At 31.2% G+C, this 14,483-nt stretch overlaps 3 protein-coding genes across 4 annotated transcripts; 2 read left to right on the top strand and 1 right to left on the bottom strand.

Moving 5' to 3' along the window:
- Positions 1-147: 147 nt before the first annotated feature.
- Positions 148-5,248, top strand: LOC726478 (inhibin beta C chain). Its single transcript, XM_001122210.4, has 4 exons — positions 148-1,777; positions 2,223-2,465; positions 3,275-3,657; positions 3,791-5,248. The coding sequence occupies exons 1-4, from the start codon at positions 1,327-1,329 to the stop codon at positions 3,956-3,958; spliced, it is 1,245 nt and encodes a 414-aa protein (XP_001122210.1). The 5' UTR covers positions 148-1,326; the 3' UTR covers positions 3,959-5,248.
- Positions 5,249-6,899: 1,651 nt separating this feature from the next.
- LOC408655 (acidic fibroblast growth factor intracellular-binding protein) lies at positions 6,900-9,834 on the top strand. 2 transcript variants are annotated; one of them, XR_411260.2, is made up of 6 exons: positions 6,900-7,382; positions 7,484-7,685; positions 7,769-7,996; positions 8,104-8,331; positions 8,469-8,694; positions 8,825-9,834. XR_411260.2 is itself a non-coding variant. In XM_392194.7 (6 exons), the coding sequence occupies exons 1-6, from the start codon at positions 7,298-7,300 to the stop codon at positions 8,901-8,903; spliced, it is 1,083 nt and encodes a 360-aa protein (XP_392194.2). In that variant the 3' UTR covers positions 8,904-9,834. The 2 variants fall into 2 exon arrangements, 1 of the variants encoding a protein (XP_392194.2); XM_392194.7 differs by having other exon boundaries at positions 7,298-7,382; positions 8,434-8,694.
- PDHB (pyruvate dehydrogenase (lipoamide) beta) lies at positions 9,833-11,815 on the bottom strand. The gene is made up of 5 exons (NM_001242513.1): positions 11,664-11,815; positions 11,480-11,542; positions 10,837-11,043; positions 10,124-10,754; positions 9,833-10,042 (listed from the first exon to the last, which is right to left on the bottom strand). Exons 1-5 carry the CDS (start codon positions 11,670-11,672, stop codon positions 9,891-9,893), a joined length of 1,062 nt encoding a protein of 353 aa, NP_001229442.1. The 5' UTR covers positions 11,673-11,815; the 3' UTR covers positions 9,833-9,890.
- Between the last annotated feature and the right edge of the window lie 2,668 nt (positions 11,816-14,483).

The following is a 14,483-nucleotide window of genomic DNA, read 5'->3' as shown; positions in this document are numbered from 1 at the left end:
CGAATTGATATTGCATCTCCCGATTATTTTTCTTCTCCCACACATGCATATATTCGATCGAGGGATTAAAGGATTGTCTGTTTCGATTATTAAGATACTTTGGAAAAAAAGCAACTCTGGAAAAAAAAAAAGAACGATGGTTACGATAGTTCGGCTCGATCTTTCTCGGAAGCGATAATTTAAGCTTAACCTTGAATTCTACCACCGTACATAACATAATCATTTTCTGGCCTGATAATTTCTCGATTACCTAACGACCGCGTCCTCGAAACGAAGTTTCGGCGAGGAGGGTTAGAGATTTATCGAGGAAAAAGACGATAGAAGCGCGCGCATGATCGCCGATCGACCGAATTACGCGGAAGAAATTTACACTCGACGTATTTTCATTCATCGAACGTGATTATATATATCTCTCTCTCTCTCTCTCTCTCTCGAATATAGCGATTGCGTACGCGATGCGATACGTGTGAAAAAATAGGGGATATATTTCGTAACCAACCGATCGACCCTCTCGCGACGACTCTTCGTCTCACCCGGCGAGAGAATGTAGGTGAGAATGATGACAAAGAGGACGACGAGGCGAAGCATGTTCGTGACGCGTGTTTCAAGCGACGATATCAATACGATTCGTCTCCATCCAATCCGCTGTATCCCCCGCTCATCGAGCAAAGTTCAGACTGTAGCAAGAACCGATGCGTGACTGAAACCATCCCAGCGATGTATCTTTAGTCTCGGCGGATAAGGTGGTTGAGTGAAGAAGACAGACGGCTGGATCGATCGAGAAGATAGAATCAACAGAGTTGTCTAAAGTTGTTCGTATTATCGTAAATCGAACATTGATTTTCGCGCGTTCATCGAACAAATATATAAATATATATATATATATATCGCAAAGAGGAAGACGCGATAAATAAAGGTGAAAGAAAGGGAAGGAAGAGAGGGAAGAGGGGGAGGGATGGTGAAGGGGAGGAAGGAAAGGAGGTCGGGAATGAGGGTAGAGAGGAGTGGAAACGGAGTAGTAAGGGAGTAAGGTAAGGGAAGCGAGAGAGAAGGGGGAAGGAGAAGGGGGAAGGGAGAGTTGGCGAGAGAGAAATTGGTAAAATGTAAGGATATATATTTGGAAGAATAGTTGATGGAATTAATCGGCGATTGGATCGATATCGAGCGATTTATGGAAGAGGGGAGTCGATGGAAAAACGAACGGTGTGAGATCCTTGGAAAGGAGATCGAAGATAGATAGATCGGTGAGAGAGAGAGAGAATAATTCGAGAATAAATCGAGAAGTGTGTGGAGATATCGTTAATTATTGGAAGAAATATAGGAACGATGCGTCTGATTCAACGATTCTTGTTGCTCTCCCTTCTGTTGCTGGATAATCAAGTGAACGTTATCCTGCCGAAAGTCACCAATACCATCCCCGTCGTTCGATGGAGTTCTTATTCGCGGTCGACCAGCTCCTCCACCTCCTCGTTCTTGTCCTCGTTGTCGTCGTTCAAGGAAGAGGATTGCGCCGGTTGCGCCCAAAACAAAGTTGGCCTCATCACCGTCACGGATCCGATTCTAACCGAGCTAAGGGTCGAATACGTCAAACAACAAATCCTGAAGAAGCTACGGCTTTCCAAACCGCCCGAGATATCGATGCCGCTCTCGACCTTGCCAAAGCCTCTGATAAATGGCCGTGTTCTCGAACTTCGACCCGGAGCGCCGCTCGAACCGGAAAAATCGGTCGACAGTTTTTACGGGAAAACCGATCAGATTGTCGTTTTTCCGAACGAAGGTCAGTCCCTGTTAATTCCTTTAATATTTATATATTACATTTTCTCGCCAGGATATACCTTCGTATATTCATATCTAAAAAGAAAAAGAAGAGAATTTTCGTTCGATAAAATTCGTTTCGAATCTTTATATTTCAAAAGTCACAATTTTATTTCCCGCATTTTCGTTATTGCGTACGCACGTTCTTTTACTTCGTTTTCACTCGATCAACGAATACGGAATTCGTGAATTAATGAACAGAAAGAAACTTTCTTTTCTTTGTTTTCGAATACATCACATTTTTCCCTTATTTGTAATGTGCTATTTCTGTAATTCTATTATTTTCTAATAAAATGTTTGTTGCGACAATCACGAAAGATATGGAAGATTATTCGGTAAAATTATTTAACAATTTATAGAAGGAAAATATGTGGGTTGTAATAAACGGGGGGATGATGTGATTTCAGGTATTGCCGATTCGAAAAAGTGCCGGCAAAGATCGAACCATTTGACGGCGTGCTTCACGTTCTATCTGCCGAACGAAATGCAATTTGTGGACGTGACCTCGGCGCAACTTTGGTTTTACAAGGAATATGACGAGAATGACGACCGGAATCAAACTTTCGTGCTCTCAGAGCTCGATCATTGGGATTTGTACGGGAACTTTGAGAAAAACATGATCATGGCTATCTTTGAAACCGATATCAGAGGTGGGTCGAATCAAAGTTTCGTCTATCTCATCTCGTTTAAAGGACACCCCGTCATCTACTCTCCTCCATTCTCGTTCTTCCTTTCTTATTCGATATTTTCGTTAAAATATCTCTTCTATGTACATACATGTAATAGCAATTTTTGTTTTCGATCCAAAGATCGTGCTGAGCTTGCTTGAAAACAAGTTTCGATTGATAATCGCGAAAATTGAAATGAAAAAAGGAGAAGGGAGGGGGGAAGGGAAGAACGGGAACAGGAAATCGATGGATAAACGATGGATAAAGAAAGGAGGGGTAAAATGCACGAAGATACAGAGGGAAAAAAGTTGGCGAGGCAAAGCAAAACTGTGCGAAGATAAAACGGTTTCAACTTAACAAGGACTTTAGACCGTGCTTCTCGGTCTAAAGACTTTAGACCGTGAAAGGGTATGCGAAAAAAAAATGCAACGCTGTCACGATATAAGCATTTCGTACTGCGTTACTAAAAGATCGCGTTACGCAGAATCCTACCGATATACGCTTATGTCTATAAATAATGCGCCTATAAATAACATTTACAGCATTTTTCCCAATCGACGAATTTCCAAATTGCATATCCTTAACGCGAAAAAAATTTCAAACGAGTTCCTCCAAAATCGTCGTCTATTTCGTAATGTTACACGAAAAGAAAAGGGATCGATTCAACTATTTCTTACGAAAGTAACGTACATTGCTTTCGACAGGTGAATCGAATAAATCGAAGTAATTAGAGAAGAGGATGTGAGTAAATTAAATTAAATTAATTGTTCGATGTCGATCGATTGTTTCAGAGGGATGGGTGAAGGCCGACGTGAGCTTCACCTTGAAGAAATGGGTGAAAGAACTTCGGTTAAATCACGCGATACAGATAGCATGCAGCAGTTGCTCGATCGACCGAGACACCGCACCCGTATCCATTCGGCGAACATTGAAGCCTTTCCTCGTCATACACACGTCCCCGTTGCCGCAAAAGAACAGGCCGAAGAGGAACTCGAATTGCTTGCCGGAGATGAAGGAGTGTTGCAGGGACGAACTGTACATTAATTTCGAAGACATCGGTTGGAACGATTGGATCCTCCATCCGAACGGATATCACGCTTACTTCTGCCGTGGATCTTGTTCTTCCGCAGCCTCGTTGACCATCAGTGGATCTCTCTACAATAATGTGATCAGGGTATGGTGCATTTCTCTTCTTCTTTTCCTTCTTATTATTATCGTTATCTTTCGCTACTAACGATCCTTATCGTAATTGTCCTCGATTACGGTGTTATAAGTTTATCCGTGTCAAATTATTCTATCTGTTTCAGAAATTATTGAACAAAAATGGGAATACGATACATCGAAAGAACGAGATAGTTCCATGCTGTTCACCCACGCAATTATCGCCGATTCAATTGCTCTACGTTGACTCGAACAATACGATTACCCAGAAAACGTTGCCGAACATGGTGGTCGAAGCGTGTGGTTGTATGTGATTTGACGAGAAAGATCGATCAATTCTTTACAGTAACGAGTAAGATGCAATCCTCGCACTAAATCGTTTTTTTCCAATTTTTCTTTCGAACTTTGTACGTACGTACCTGCCTACGAGTAGACATGCGCGTGTAACTTGTGTGTACAAAATTCTCCAAATGTTACGTTCGATATGAGAATGATAGGTTAAGTTTTGAGTGACAAGGAATCAAGAAAATAACTAGGAAAACGTTACGTTATATTTGAATGGTTTCGAGAGCAAAAATCGTCTCCCAGAGAAAGATCAGAAATTATTGTGCGAAAATAGAGCCGAGAATGTGCATAATAATATGCGTAAATTGCATTTGATCTTGGCTTTGATATCGAACCAATCGTCGCGTTATATTATTATATATGTACATACTTATATTATTTACGCTATTCTCATTATTATATATACATATATATATATATATGTATATGCAGAAATTTACCATTTTTTTCAATTTTTCGAGAACGATTTATTTATAAATTGATAAGTTGAATACAAAGTTGCGTAATGTCGATCAGGATCACATGCTTATATGCGTACATATTGCGTACATATTGCGTAAATAATCGAAACAGTATTCATTTCTTAGCTATATTTCCCGTTGTCGTAAAAATCGTACGTTTAAACTATTAGTTATTTCATATATTTAATCCAAAGACAATTGTATAATTACGCGTGCACGTTATTTTGATAAAATATATATTTATTATTGAATCAAATCAAGTTATATATTAGAATAGATAAACAATCGCTGAAACCTGCGATAGAGAACTTGCTTCTATGATAAATTCAGTTCGACTGTTTTTTTTTCTTTTTTTTTTTAACGAAAAAAAGTGATACAATCGTTCCCTACTTATCCTACTTACTCCTACGTTTATCGAGAGAATCGATCGTAATGGATGATTCTTCGTTATCATCGTATTTATTATCATTTAATTGAAACAATAGAAAAAAAAAAAACAAATAATTAATCGATCAAACGAAATGTTATTATGCCGGATATATTTTTATTCTACGTGTATACGTATCGATTCTAAAATATACTTTGTTATTTTATTCTTGTTCCGAACGTCGAGCATCAATAATAATAATAATTTGAGAACTTGCAAATACAACTGTTGCAATGAACGAATGAAATAAAAATAAGATAGAGGGGCTAAAAAATATTTTATAATTACAGATCAAATATGCAATTTTTGTATTTCTGTAATATACTTTGTTCTCTTTATACAGATGAATAAACAATTGATTGGGACGCTAATTCTGAGGAAAAATTATTATAGTATATTATACGTGATCCATTAAACGATAAGAAAAACGTAAAAATAATTTCAAGAAAATAATTCGTATTATAAATGATACTTGTGTAGAATCTTATAAACATTTTATAGATAAATGTTTTTTAATTTTAAATATTAATTATTTGTATAAAAAATTCGATTTTTTTATCGAAATCGAAAAGATTCGATTAACTCTCTTTACGATATAAAAAGCAGAAAATTATTATTATTAAAAATATTTGAAAAATTTTACATGTTTCGCGAGATCGCTAAATTTTTATTAAAATTTTTATCCATTAAAATATATTTCATACATAATTTCGTTTATGATATTCCATTTGATATAACATTCTTTGCATAAGATTAAATTTTATAAACATTATAAAGATAAGAATATGTATATATATATTTTACATTAAAGATTAAGATATATGTAATTTTAAAAGAAAATTGTATGTATATTCAATTCATATTCCGTATTCGATCATGTCCGGTCACGTGCCAATGCTAAATGTAAACAAGGAAAACAAATAGTAGGAAAAGGATAGAGATAAGATTATTTATAGTTTCATTTGAGATATTTCAGAAATAGCGCTGATTCCCAAATTTTTATTCTTTTTCTAATTTTCTTTCGCTATTTCCTCTTCTTATCTATATTTACTTTGTAAAATTTATACACTTAAAAAACAATTCTGCTGTTTAGTGAGTTTTGCAATATTTTATAAAAAATACAATCTATATAAAATATATTAAGATATGTGTCTTAAATTTTAATATAAAAATTTACATTTAAAATAATTGAAAAAAATAAAATATTGCTTCAATTTTTGCGTGACTGAAATAAAGGGAATTATTACATTTTGACCAATCAAAAAACTGTTATAGTTTAATGGCGAGATGCATATCGCAATGCACGTGTCATCAGTCTACGATTGAAAATTTGGTAACAAATCGCATTTCACTAAAAAAAATATATAATTACTATTATTATTAAATAATATAATTATTATTTAAAATTTATATTGAGTATTTATTATTGATCATTCAGCTTCATTATAGATTATTAAGCCTTATTTAAAATATTCTTCCTTCTTTCTTTTAATTTAATCATACAACGAAATTGAATGTCTCCATTATCTACAGATTATCGTTTAATTGAAGTTTCGAAGGCAAGATAATTTTAAAAATATAGTGCCTTTTAAAAATAAAAATATGAAATAATAATTTTATGTAAATATGATTCTATTTATTTTTATGTTGATTACATTATGTTAATTTATTATATTAAGGATTAAAGAAACATTTAAATGATAAATAGGATTTACAAATATTTAATATATTCAATGTAATTTAATATTTTATTCTTTCTTTTACAAAAAGGTAAGAGAAATTTTAATCGTAAATTGAAATTTTATTAGATATATATATATATATATATATATATATATATATATATATATTATAATGTATAATATATTCTCGTTTCAGTTTGTAAAGATAGGAAATGAATAAGAACAGATTTTTATTTTGTATTTTTTAAGTGTACGTATTTAAATTATATCATGTTAGATGGCGTAAAAAATACTTTGATCTATTTCTATTTAAGGTTGGTATTTCAAAATATGATATAAAATCCTATAAGATGTCGCATCTATTCAATTTCTCATTTGTGATCGAGTTTCGTTTATTTTCCAACTTAAACCATAGAGAATATATCATAACAAAACATTTATCTGATCTTTTATTGATATTTTAAAATATGAGATAATAGATAAGTTTTATAAATTGGACATTCTATTCTATACATCATCTTTGTGCAGGTGATATGTGCAATTTTCTCTTTCACAAATATTTGTAAATATTTAGAGTATATATTTATGGAACAAGATGTTAATCTCGAATGAGTTATAATAAATATAAATATGTACGATGTTAAAAATGTATGCAATATTTTAAATCAATGTACAATGTATTAAGCCTATGTATGGGCGAAATTTTAAAAAGTGAAATTAAAAAATTGTGTTTTCGCAATGTTATCCGAAGTTGACGTATTTATCAGTAATTATACTCTTGTTGATCCTGAAATATATCAACTTTGGGTTGATGGTCATTCTTGTAAGTTTGACAAACATGGAATTTTTTTGTCACATAAAATTATATTTATTTGCCTTATAAAATATAAGTATAATTCATATGATTGTCCTTTATTAATTTAGCAAGCGAAGCAGTAAATATTTTACATCAACGAGGAATATGTCATCAAACAAATGCTCCAATTGAATTAGTAGCTTCTGATATTCTTGATCATTATCGGACTTATGCTCTTTTGGAAAAATTACTTCACACACCTACCAAATTAGCGAGTGAACAACTCGCATTTCAAATAGAACCACAAACTAGTCAGATGCTTATCGAAATGTATAAAAAACCTATCTATTGCTTGTATTCTTTACATATATTTATATTTCTTTTTAATATATTCTTTTGATTACAATATGCAGGTACTATGAATTCGATGATGTTGTTATTAGAGAATTATTAGGTAAAAAATTAACATCAAAAAGTAGAAAAGATATGGATGAGGTATCGGAAAAAACAGGTATAACTTTGAAAAGTTGTCGTCGGCAATATGACAATGTAAAAAGAGTGTTCAAGGTAGTTGAAGATTTGCCAGGTTCTTTGGCTGCTAATATTGAACAACATTTTTTACTCTCTGAAGATCTTGCTAAGTAACATTGAAAATAATATTATTATTTCTATTATTCTTTTGTATTAATCTACATATACGTATATTAAAAGATGTATAAAATTTGATTTAACATTTACGATCGATTAGGCGATACGCCGCTGTGGTATTCGTAGCATGTCTTCGATTTGAAATGAATAAGAGAAAGCTTCAGTTTTTGACATTTCCTGATTTATATCATTGCGCCAATAGTATGATGTCATCATGGACGTATCGTTGTGTTGGATCGGAATATTTTGATACTGATTTGGATAGAGAATTCTTGTTGGAGTTAGCAGAATGTAGGGTACTTTTGGAACATGATAAACATCACAAACAGTAAGCTTATTATTTTTTCTTTTTTCATAGAAATTATAATTATATCGTACGTTTAATTACATATTATACATTATGTACGAATTACATCTTATTTCTTTACAGTTTGGTATGCATCAAGCTTAAACCTTTACTTTTAGAGCGTTCAAGTATTTATCAAGAGATAGATGCAAATTTTCGTTCGTATACAAGAGCTATTATAGGAATAGCATGTAATCTTCATCGTTCTAGAGATTTACGATTTTTCTTCTTGGAATTAGTAGAAAGATGTATAGAACCGTGGCGTCAAGTAAATTGGACACATACAGATCTTAGAAATTTTCTTTCAGTCTATACTCAATGTGCATTAGATATGGATGTTCTTAGGTAAAGAACATATAAAGAACATATAATATAATATAATTATATAATGAATTATATAATTTATAAAAGTAATAATTATATATAAAAATTATAAAAATTAATTAGTTAATTTTTTAAATATTTTATTTATCAGAGACAATGAATCGAGAGATGCTTTTGAACGTTATATGACTGTTGTTACATGTTGTTTATTGCGTATGTATCATACATGACTATTAATAACTAATGAGGAAAATATAATACAAAAAATAAATGCAATTGGGAATGATGACAAGTAAAACGTAGAAAATAAAACGAATCGAGAAAGATGTAGCTATATTTATTTATTAAATTTTCATAATAAATAATTAATAAACAAATATGGTATATTTATTCATTTGTTTCATATACATTAGAATTTACAATTTTATCTGTCTATTTATTTACTTATTGAATACTTTTAGAAATCACTTTTGATGTAATAATTTAAAATGAGAAATATTACTCTTACTAACTCTTTATATGTATTTATTTCGTATGGCAGTATTTCAATAAGCTTTTTCTTTTATGTGCAAAGATATTAATTTGCCTCAATAGATAGACTTTAAAAATCCTATGTTAAATTGTTCAAAATTCTATCAAGGAATCAAAGTATTCAATTTCTTTTATACATAGTATTATCTCGAATCGACTCGAGTTTGTTTTTTACGCACCAGTATGTATAAATATTACTACAATATGTACACATTTGTACGTACTAACAAAATCAAATACTTATAATAAACACCATAAATTATTGGCAGCATGATGCCACATTTGACATTTTTTTTTTTTTTATGTCTCTGGCATTTTACAGTCGAATCATTTTTTATTTTTCGCTATTTTATTGATGCTACAATCTATATCCTAGCTATATCCTAATTGGACTATACATTTATGAATTTTTATATATGTACAATTATTAGAAGTTGAATTTATTTTCTATTAAGCAACTTCAAAAACAACTTCCTATTAATTGTTAACATTTCTAACTTTTTAACTCCCTACCTATATGAAAAATCTACGAGAGAAGATCGTAATGTAAAGGAATAATTTGTGTAAAATTTGAATGACTGAGAATGAGAATGAGAAAGACAGAGAGAGAGAGAGAGAGAGAGAGAGAGAGAGAGAGAGAGAAATGGGAAATTTTAATTCTTTTACCTAGAAATAGATATAAATAACTACTGTACCAATCCTAGTATTTTATTTACTGTATACACAATATCATTCGCTTGTGGCAGAGATGCATTTTCTAAAGTTCTAGCATAAGGCATAGGTGAATCAACACCTGTAACGCGCATTACTGGTGCATCAAGATGATAGAAAGCTTCACCTGAAGAAAATAAATAAAATATAAAATATAAACTTGCAAGATTAAAATTCTTTATATGTAAAACGTGTTAGGAAAACTTACTTTCCGAAATCCTAGCACTAATCTCCGCACCGATACCACATTGCGGCCAACCTTGTTCCACAGTTACAACGTAATTCGTTTTCACTACTGATTGTACAATGGTATCTATATCTAAAGGTCTTAATGATCTAAGGTTTATTACTTCTGCCTCTATTCCTTTTCCTGCAAGTTCATTCGCTGCTTGAAGAGCTTGTTCAACTGCTTTGGAATGTGCCACTAATGTAACGTGTTTGCCAGCACGTTCAATCTTCGCTTTACCGATTGGCAAAATAAAATCTTTTGATAAAGCTTCGTCAGACATAGGGTATTGAACACCATATAATATTTCATTTTCTAATACAACAACTGGATCAGGATCTCGAATGGCAGCTTTTAACAATCCTTTTGCATCTTCGCTAGTATAGGGTGATACTACTTTTAAACCAGGACAATGACTATACCAAGCACCAAAACATTGCGAATGTTGTGCTGCCACTCCGGCTGCTGCCCCATTAGGTCCACGAAAAACAACTGGTACATTTACTCGTCCAGCAGACATATAAAATGTCTTTGCGGCAGAATTAATAATTTGATCGATTGCTTGCATAGAAAAATTGAATGTCATAAATTCACATACAGGACGTAAACCAGCCTAGAATATTTAATTAAAATAGGACAAGTGTTAATTATTAATAAAGAGAAAAAGAGAAATCAAAGAAATCAATGACATATACCATAGCTGCTCCAACAGCTATACCAGCAAATCCTGCTTCCGTGATAGGAGTATCAATAACACGTTTATCTCCATATTTTTTCCAGAGGCCCCTCGAAACTTTATAGGCTCCATCATACAACGCTACTTCTTCTCCAAGTAAAAATACTCTTTCGTCTCTTTCCATTTCTTCATCCAAAGCTGAATTTAAAGCATCTCGTACCGTCATCTATATCGAAATTATGTAAATTAAGTAGAAAAAAAAAAAAATAGTTAAAAGATATAATTAAGAAGCTTTATTTTTTTTTTTATAACAATCGACAATCATTACAAATAACAGTACATACACAATATGAATCGAATATCATAATTTCAATACATAATTTATCATCGAATAATTGATCTCGAATATGGATGACCTTTATCGTCCTTCAACATGTAATAATCAGATTGCATTGATTTATTATAAATGATTATAATAAATTAGATAAAATCTTTCGTAATGCAACGAATAACTATATCTTTTATAAATGTTAAGTCTATTAAAGAATAAGAAAACTAATGGCGCGAGTAACAATAATCGTGTCAAAGCAAAAAATAGGTTATATTCGAACAAACGCAAGTAGAGAAAAGAATATTTGAATAATAGTCATTGTTAATCCTACCTGCTGCACGGCATTCCATTTTGACGTTGAAAACGAACGTCGGATAACTCTCGTTACAATCGACTAAAAATAATAAATAATCAAAAATATGAATTTTTCATTTTGTTCTCAAACTATGAGCATGTCATATATTTTTTAAGATTTAATTTACTCAAGTTTACTCTTTGATCTAACATATATTTACCGAAAACATTGTAGCCGTCAAAAGATTGATAATAATTGATTAAATTTTAGATCGTTTCTATCGATTTAACTATTCTATAAGTCGTTATTCACATGAGTCGCCAGGGCCTCTGGTTCGTGACTCCGTCTTTACCATAAATCGAAATGCGGAACGGTACCAGAGCAGCTCAAGGTCAATAGGCAAACTCTTATGAAACGAATTTGCTATGATTTATGCGATGATTTATAATATATCATCGAAGGATAGATTACCGATGATGCAATTTTTTTGTACTTTTATTATTTTTGATACTTTTTCTTTAAGTTTCTTTGTGAAATTATTAAAAAAATGAAAATGTATAATTTAATTAATAACGATTACATGATGACGACAATAAATAGGAAGCGCCACTTTTTCTAACCAATGATAAACCGTGGAGATTATGATCTGACCAATCATAGCTAATGAAGTAGTATTTTTTTTCTATTAAAGAACACGAATAACATAAATTCGCGGTTAATTTGGAATAGGACGAAGTACAAGTAAAGTGATAATGAATGCAGATACGAGTATAAAATTAAAAGTAAAAATTATTGTATAAATTATCCAAAATTATATCCAAAGATGAGAATAAATTTATTTTTTTTATTTCTTTTTTATTATTTATTTCGATTATTTAGATTCTTAAATTTTAATTATTTTCTAAAACATATAAATACATATAAATATATACATATATATGTATATAAATGTATAGCGTGTATTTGTACATACGTATAATATGTATATTATATATACTTATATATAGAATATATAATGTTGTCCATTTTATGTGATTATTTATTGTCAATTTCGATTATATAAGATAAAAAGAAGAAAGAAAAAAAAAAAAAAGAACGAAATAGGAAAAATGAATTAATAATTAGATTGTTGAAAATTATATTACATTATTATGCAATAAATCGTTTCAGCGCTTACGAACACCATACACGTTTGTTTCTTGTTAATTTGTCATACAATGTTGCGAATGAATAAAAAAAAGATTAAAGAATTTTGATATAAAGAATTATAGAAATATATAAATTTTGCGAACAATGTTTATGCGAATTGAAAATATGATTGAGAGATGAAAATAAGTATTAAAAAAATATATATATAATATATTGAAATTAGCACGTGGAAATGTTACATATTAATTTTATTTTTATAGAAAATATCGATCGATGAAGAATCTATGATTAATTAGATCGATAATCGGATTAATTTTATTCTCGAACGAAACAAAAAAATTGAATCACGAATCCTTAGATCAAGGAGACAAAATACCAACATTAGCACATTGTTTATTTACAAAAAGTAATCATTCATGGTACAATGACAATGCTATGTGAAAATGCGTGTTGCGTGCATGAAGATTGCCTTTATAGAAAATGTATATTAACGTATATATACACGTATATATATATATATGTTAATATTCATACAAGAACATTGTATGCGAAGACATTGTGCATCGTGATTGTATTTAGAATCTCGCGTTCCAAATGTACGTAATATTAATTGGTGGAATTAACGAGGGGGAGGAAAAGAATGTTTCATGAAACGTAATATACGTATATGAATATGACGAATATGACTCTCCGTGCATCGATATTTCGAGGAGGAAATTAAGTTTGGTTCTAAGACCGTGATATTATTCTTTGTCGGATTTTTTTATTAACGAGAGAACAACAATTGCATAGAAGTTTAATCGAATAAAATACTAACTAGGATAAAAGATCATCTATTTAAGTTTTTTTAATCGAAATCACGATAACGCAATCGTCGGATCAATCAAAAGATAACAAAGAGAGGTATCGAAAAATATTTGGATTTCGTAATTCCTTTACTTTGTAATTGTAAAATTAATTTATCTGTAAAATCGATATTTTGCTGAAATATATATATGTATGTATCCGTATGTATATGTACGTTATATATAGCTGTAAAATAGAAAAGAGAAGAATAGAAAAGTAAAATGGGAAGAAAGAATAAGAAAAAAAAAAAAGAAAGAAAGAAGAAGAAAAAAAAGAAAAATGAATATAGAAGAAGGAGTGGAGAAGATGAAGGTGGGATGAAGAAAAAAGATCGAAGTGACTAGCGTATATAATACTGGGTTCGCAGCAAAAAGAGATCGTTTTTTTTTTGATCGTCCTAAGTCTAATTAGCCGTAGATAACAGGAGAATCATCGATAGTAAGAATGACAATGATCATAATAATCGTAGTACCGTTAGCATCGGCTGTAAATATTTTACAACTTGAGTTAACTCGAGTTTTTTTTTAAAAATGTTCACTACTCTCGATTGTACGTTCGTTTTTCAATGTATCCGAGGTTATTCCGTTACAAATACCCGTCTCGTTACGCATTTTTGACGTTATAAAAAAATATATCGGTGACCACTTTGTATAAAAATTATAATCGCCATGATTTCATTAAATCATAAAGTGTTATTCGTTCGAATTGGAAATATTTCGAATCTCGTTTACTTATTACGCACGTTTATTTCGAAATCAGATTGCTCGCTGTGTTTTTATTCTCGTGATAAACGATCGCAACGAAGCGAAGTGAACCATATTTGAAAGAGAGAGAATTGAATTTTTCGAAATCGAAATTTTGATTTTTAATCGTATACAAGTGATGATAATTTATCGAGATTGTTGACATTACCAATTACTATATATTGCCAATTGATATATACGAAACATATATATATATTTAGCTAACGATCTACGGGTATCGATACGAGAGAATACGTAAGGCATCTCCGATAAGAAATAGCAAGAGATAATTGTGACGCGTA

Source organism: Apis mellifera, linkage group LG2, assembly GCF_003254395.2.
Source record: "Apis mellifera strain DH4 linkage group LG2, Amel_HAv3.1, whole genome shotgun sequence".
NCBI classification, from domain to species: Eukaryota; Metazoa; Arthropoda; class Insecta; order Hymenoptera; family Apidae; genus Apis; species Apis mellifera.
Note: the sequence above shows the minus strand (reverse complement) of the source record. Positions and strands in the feature narration are given on the sequence as shown.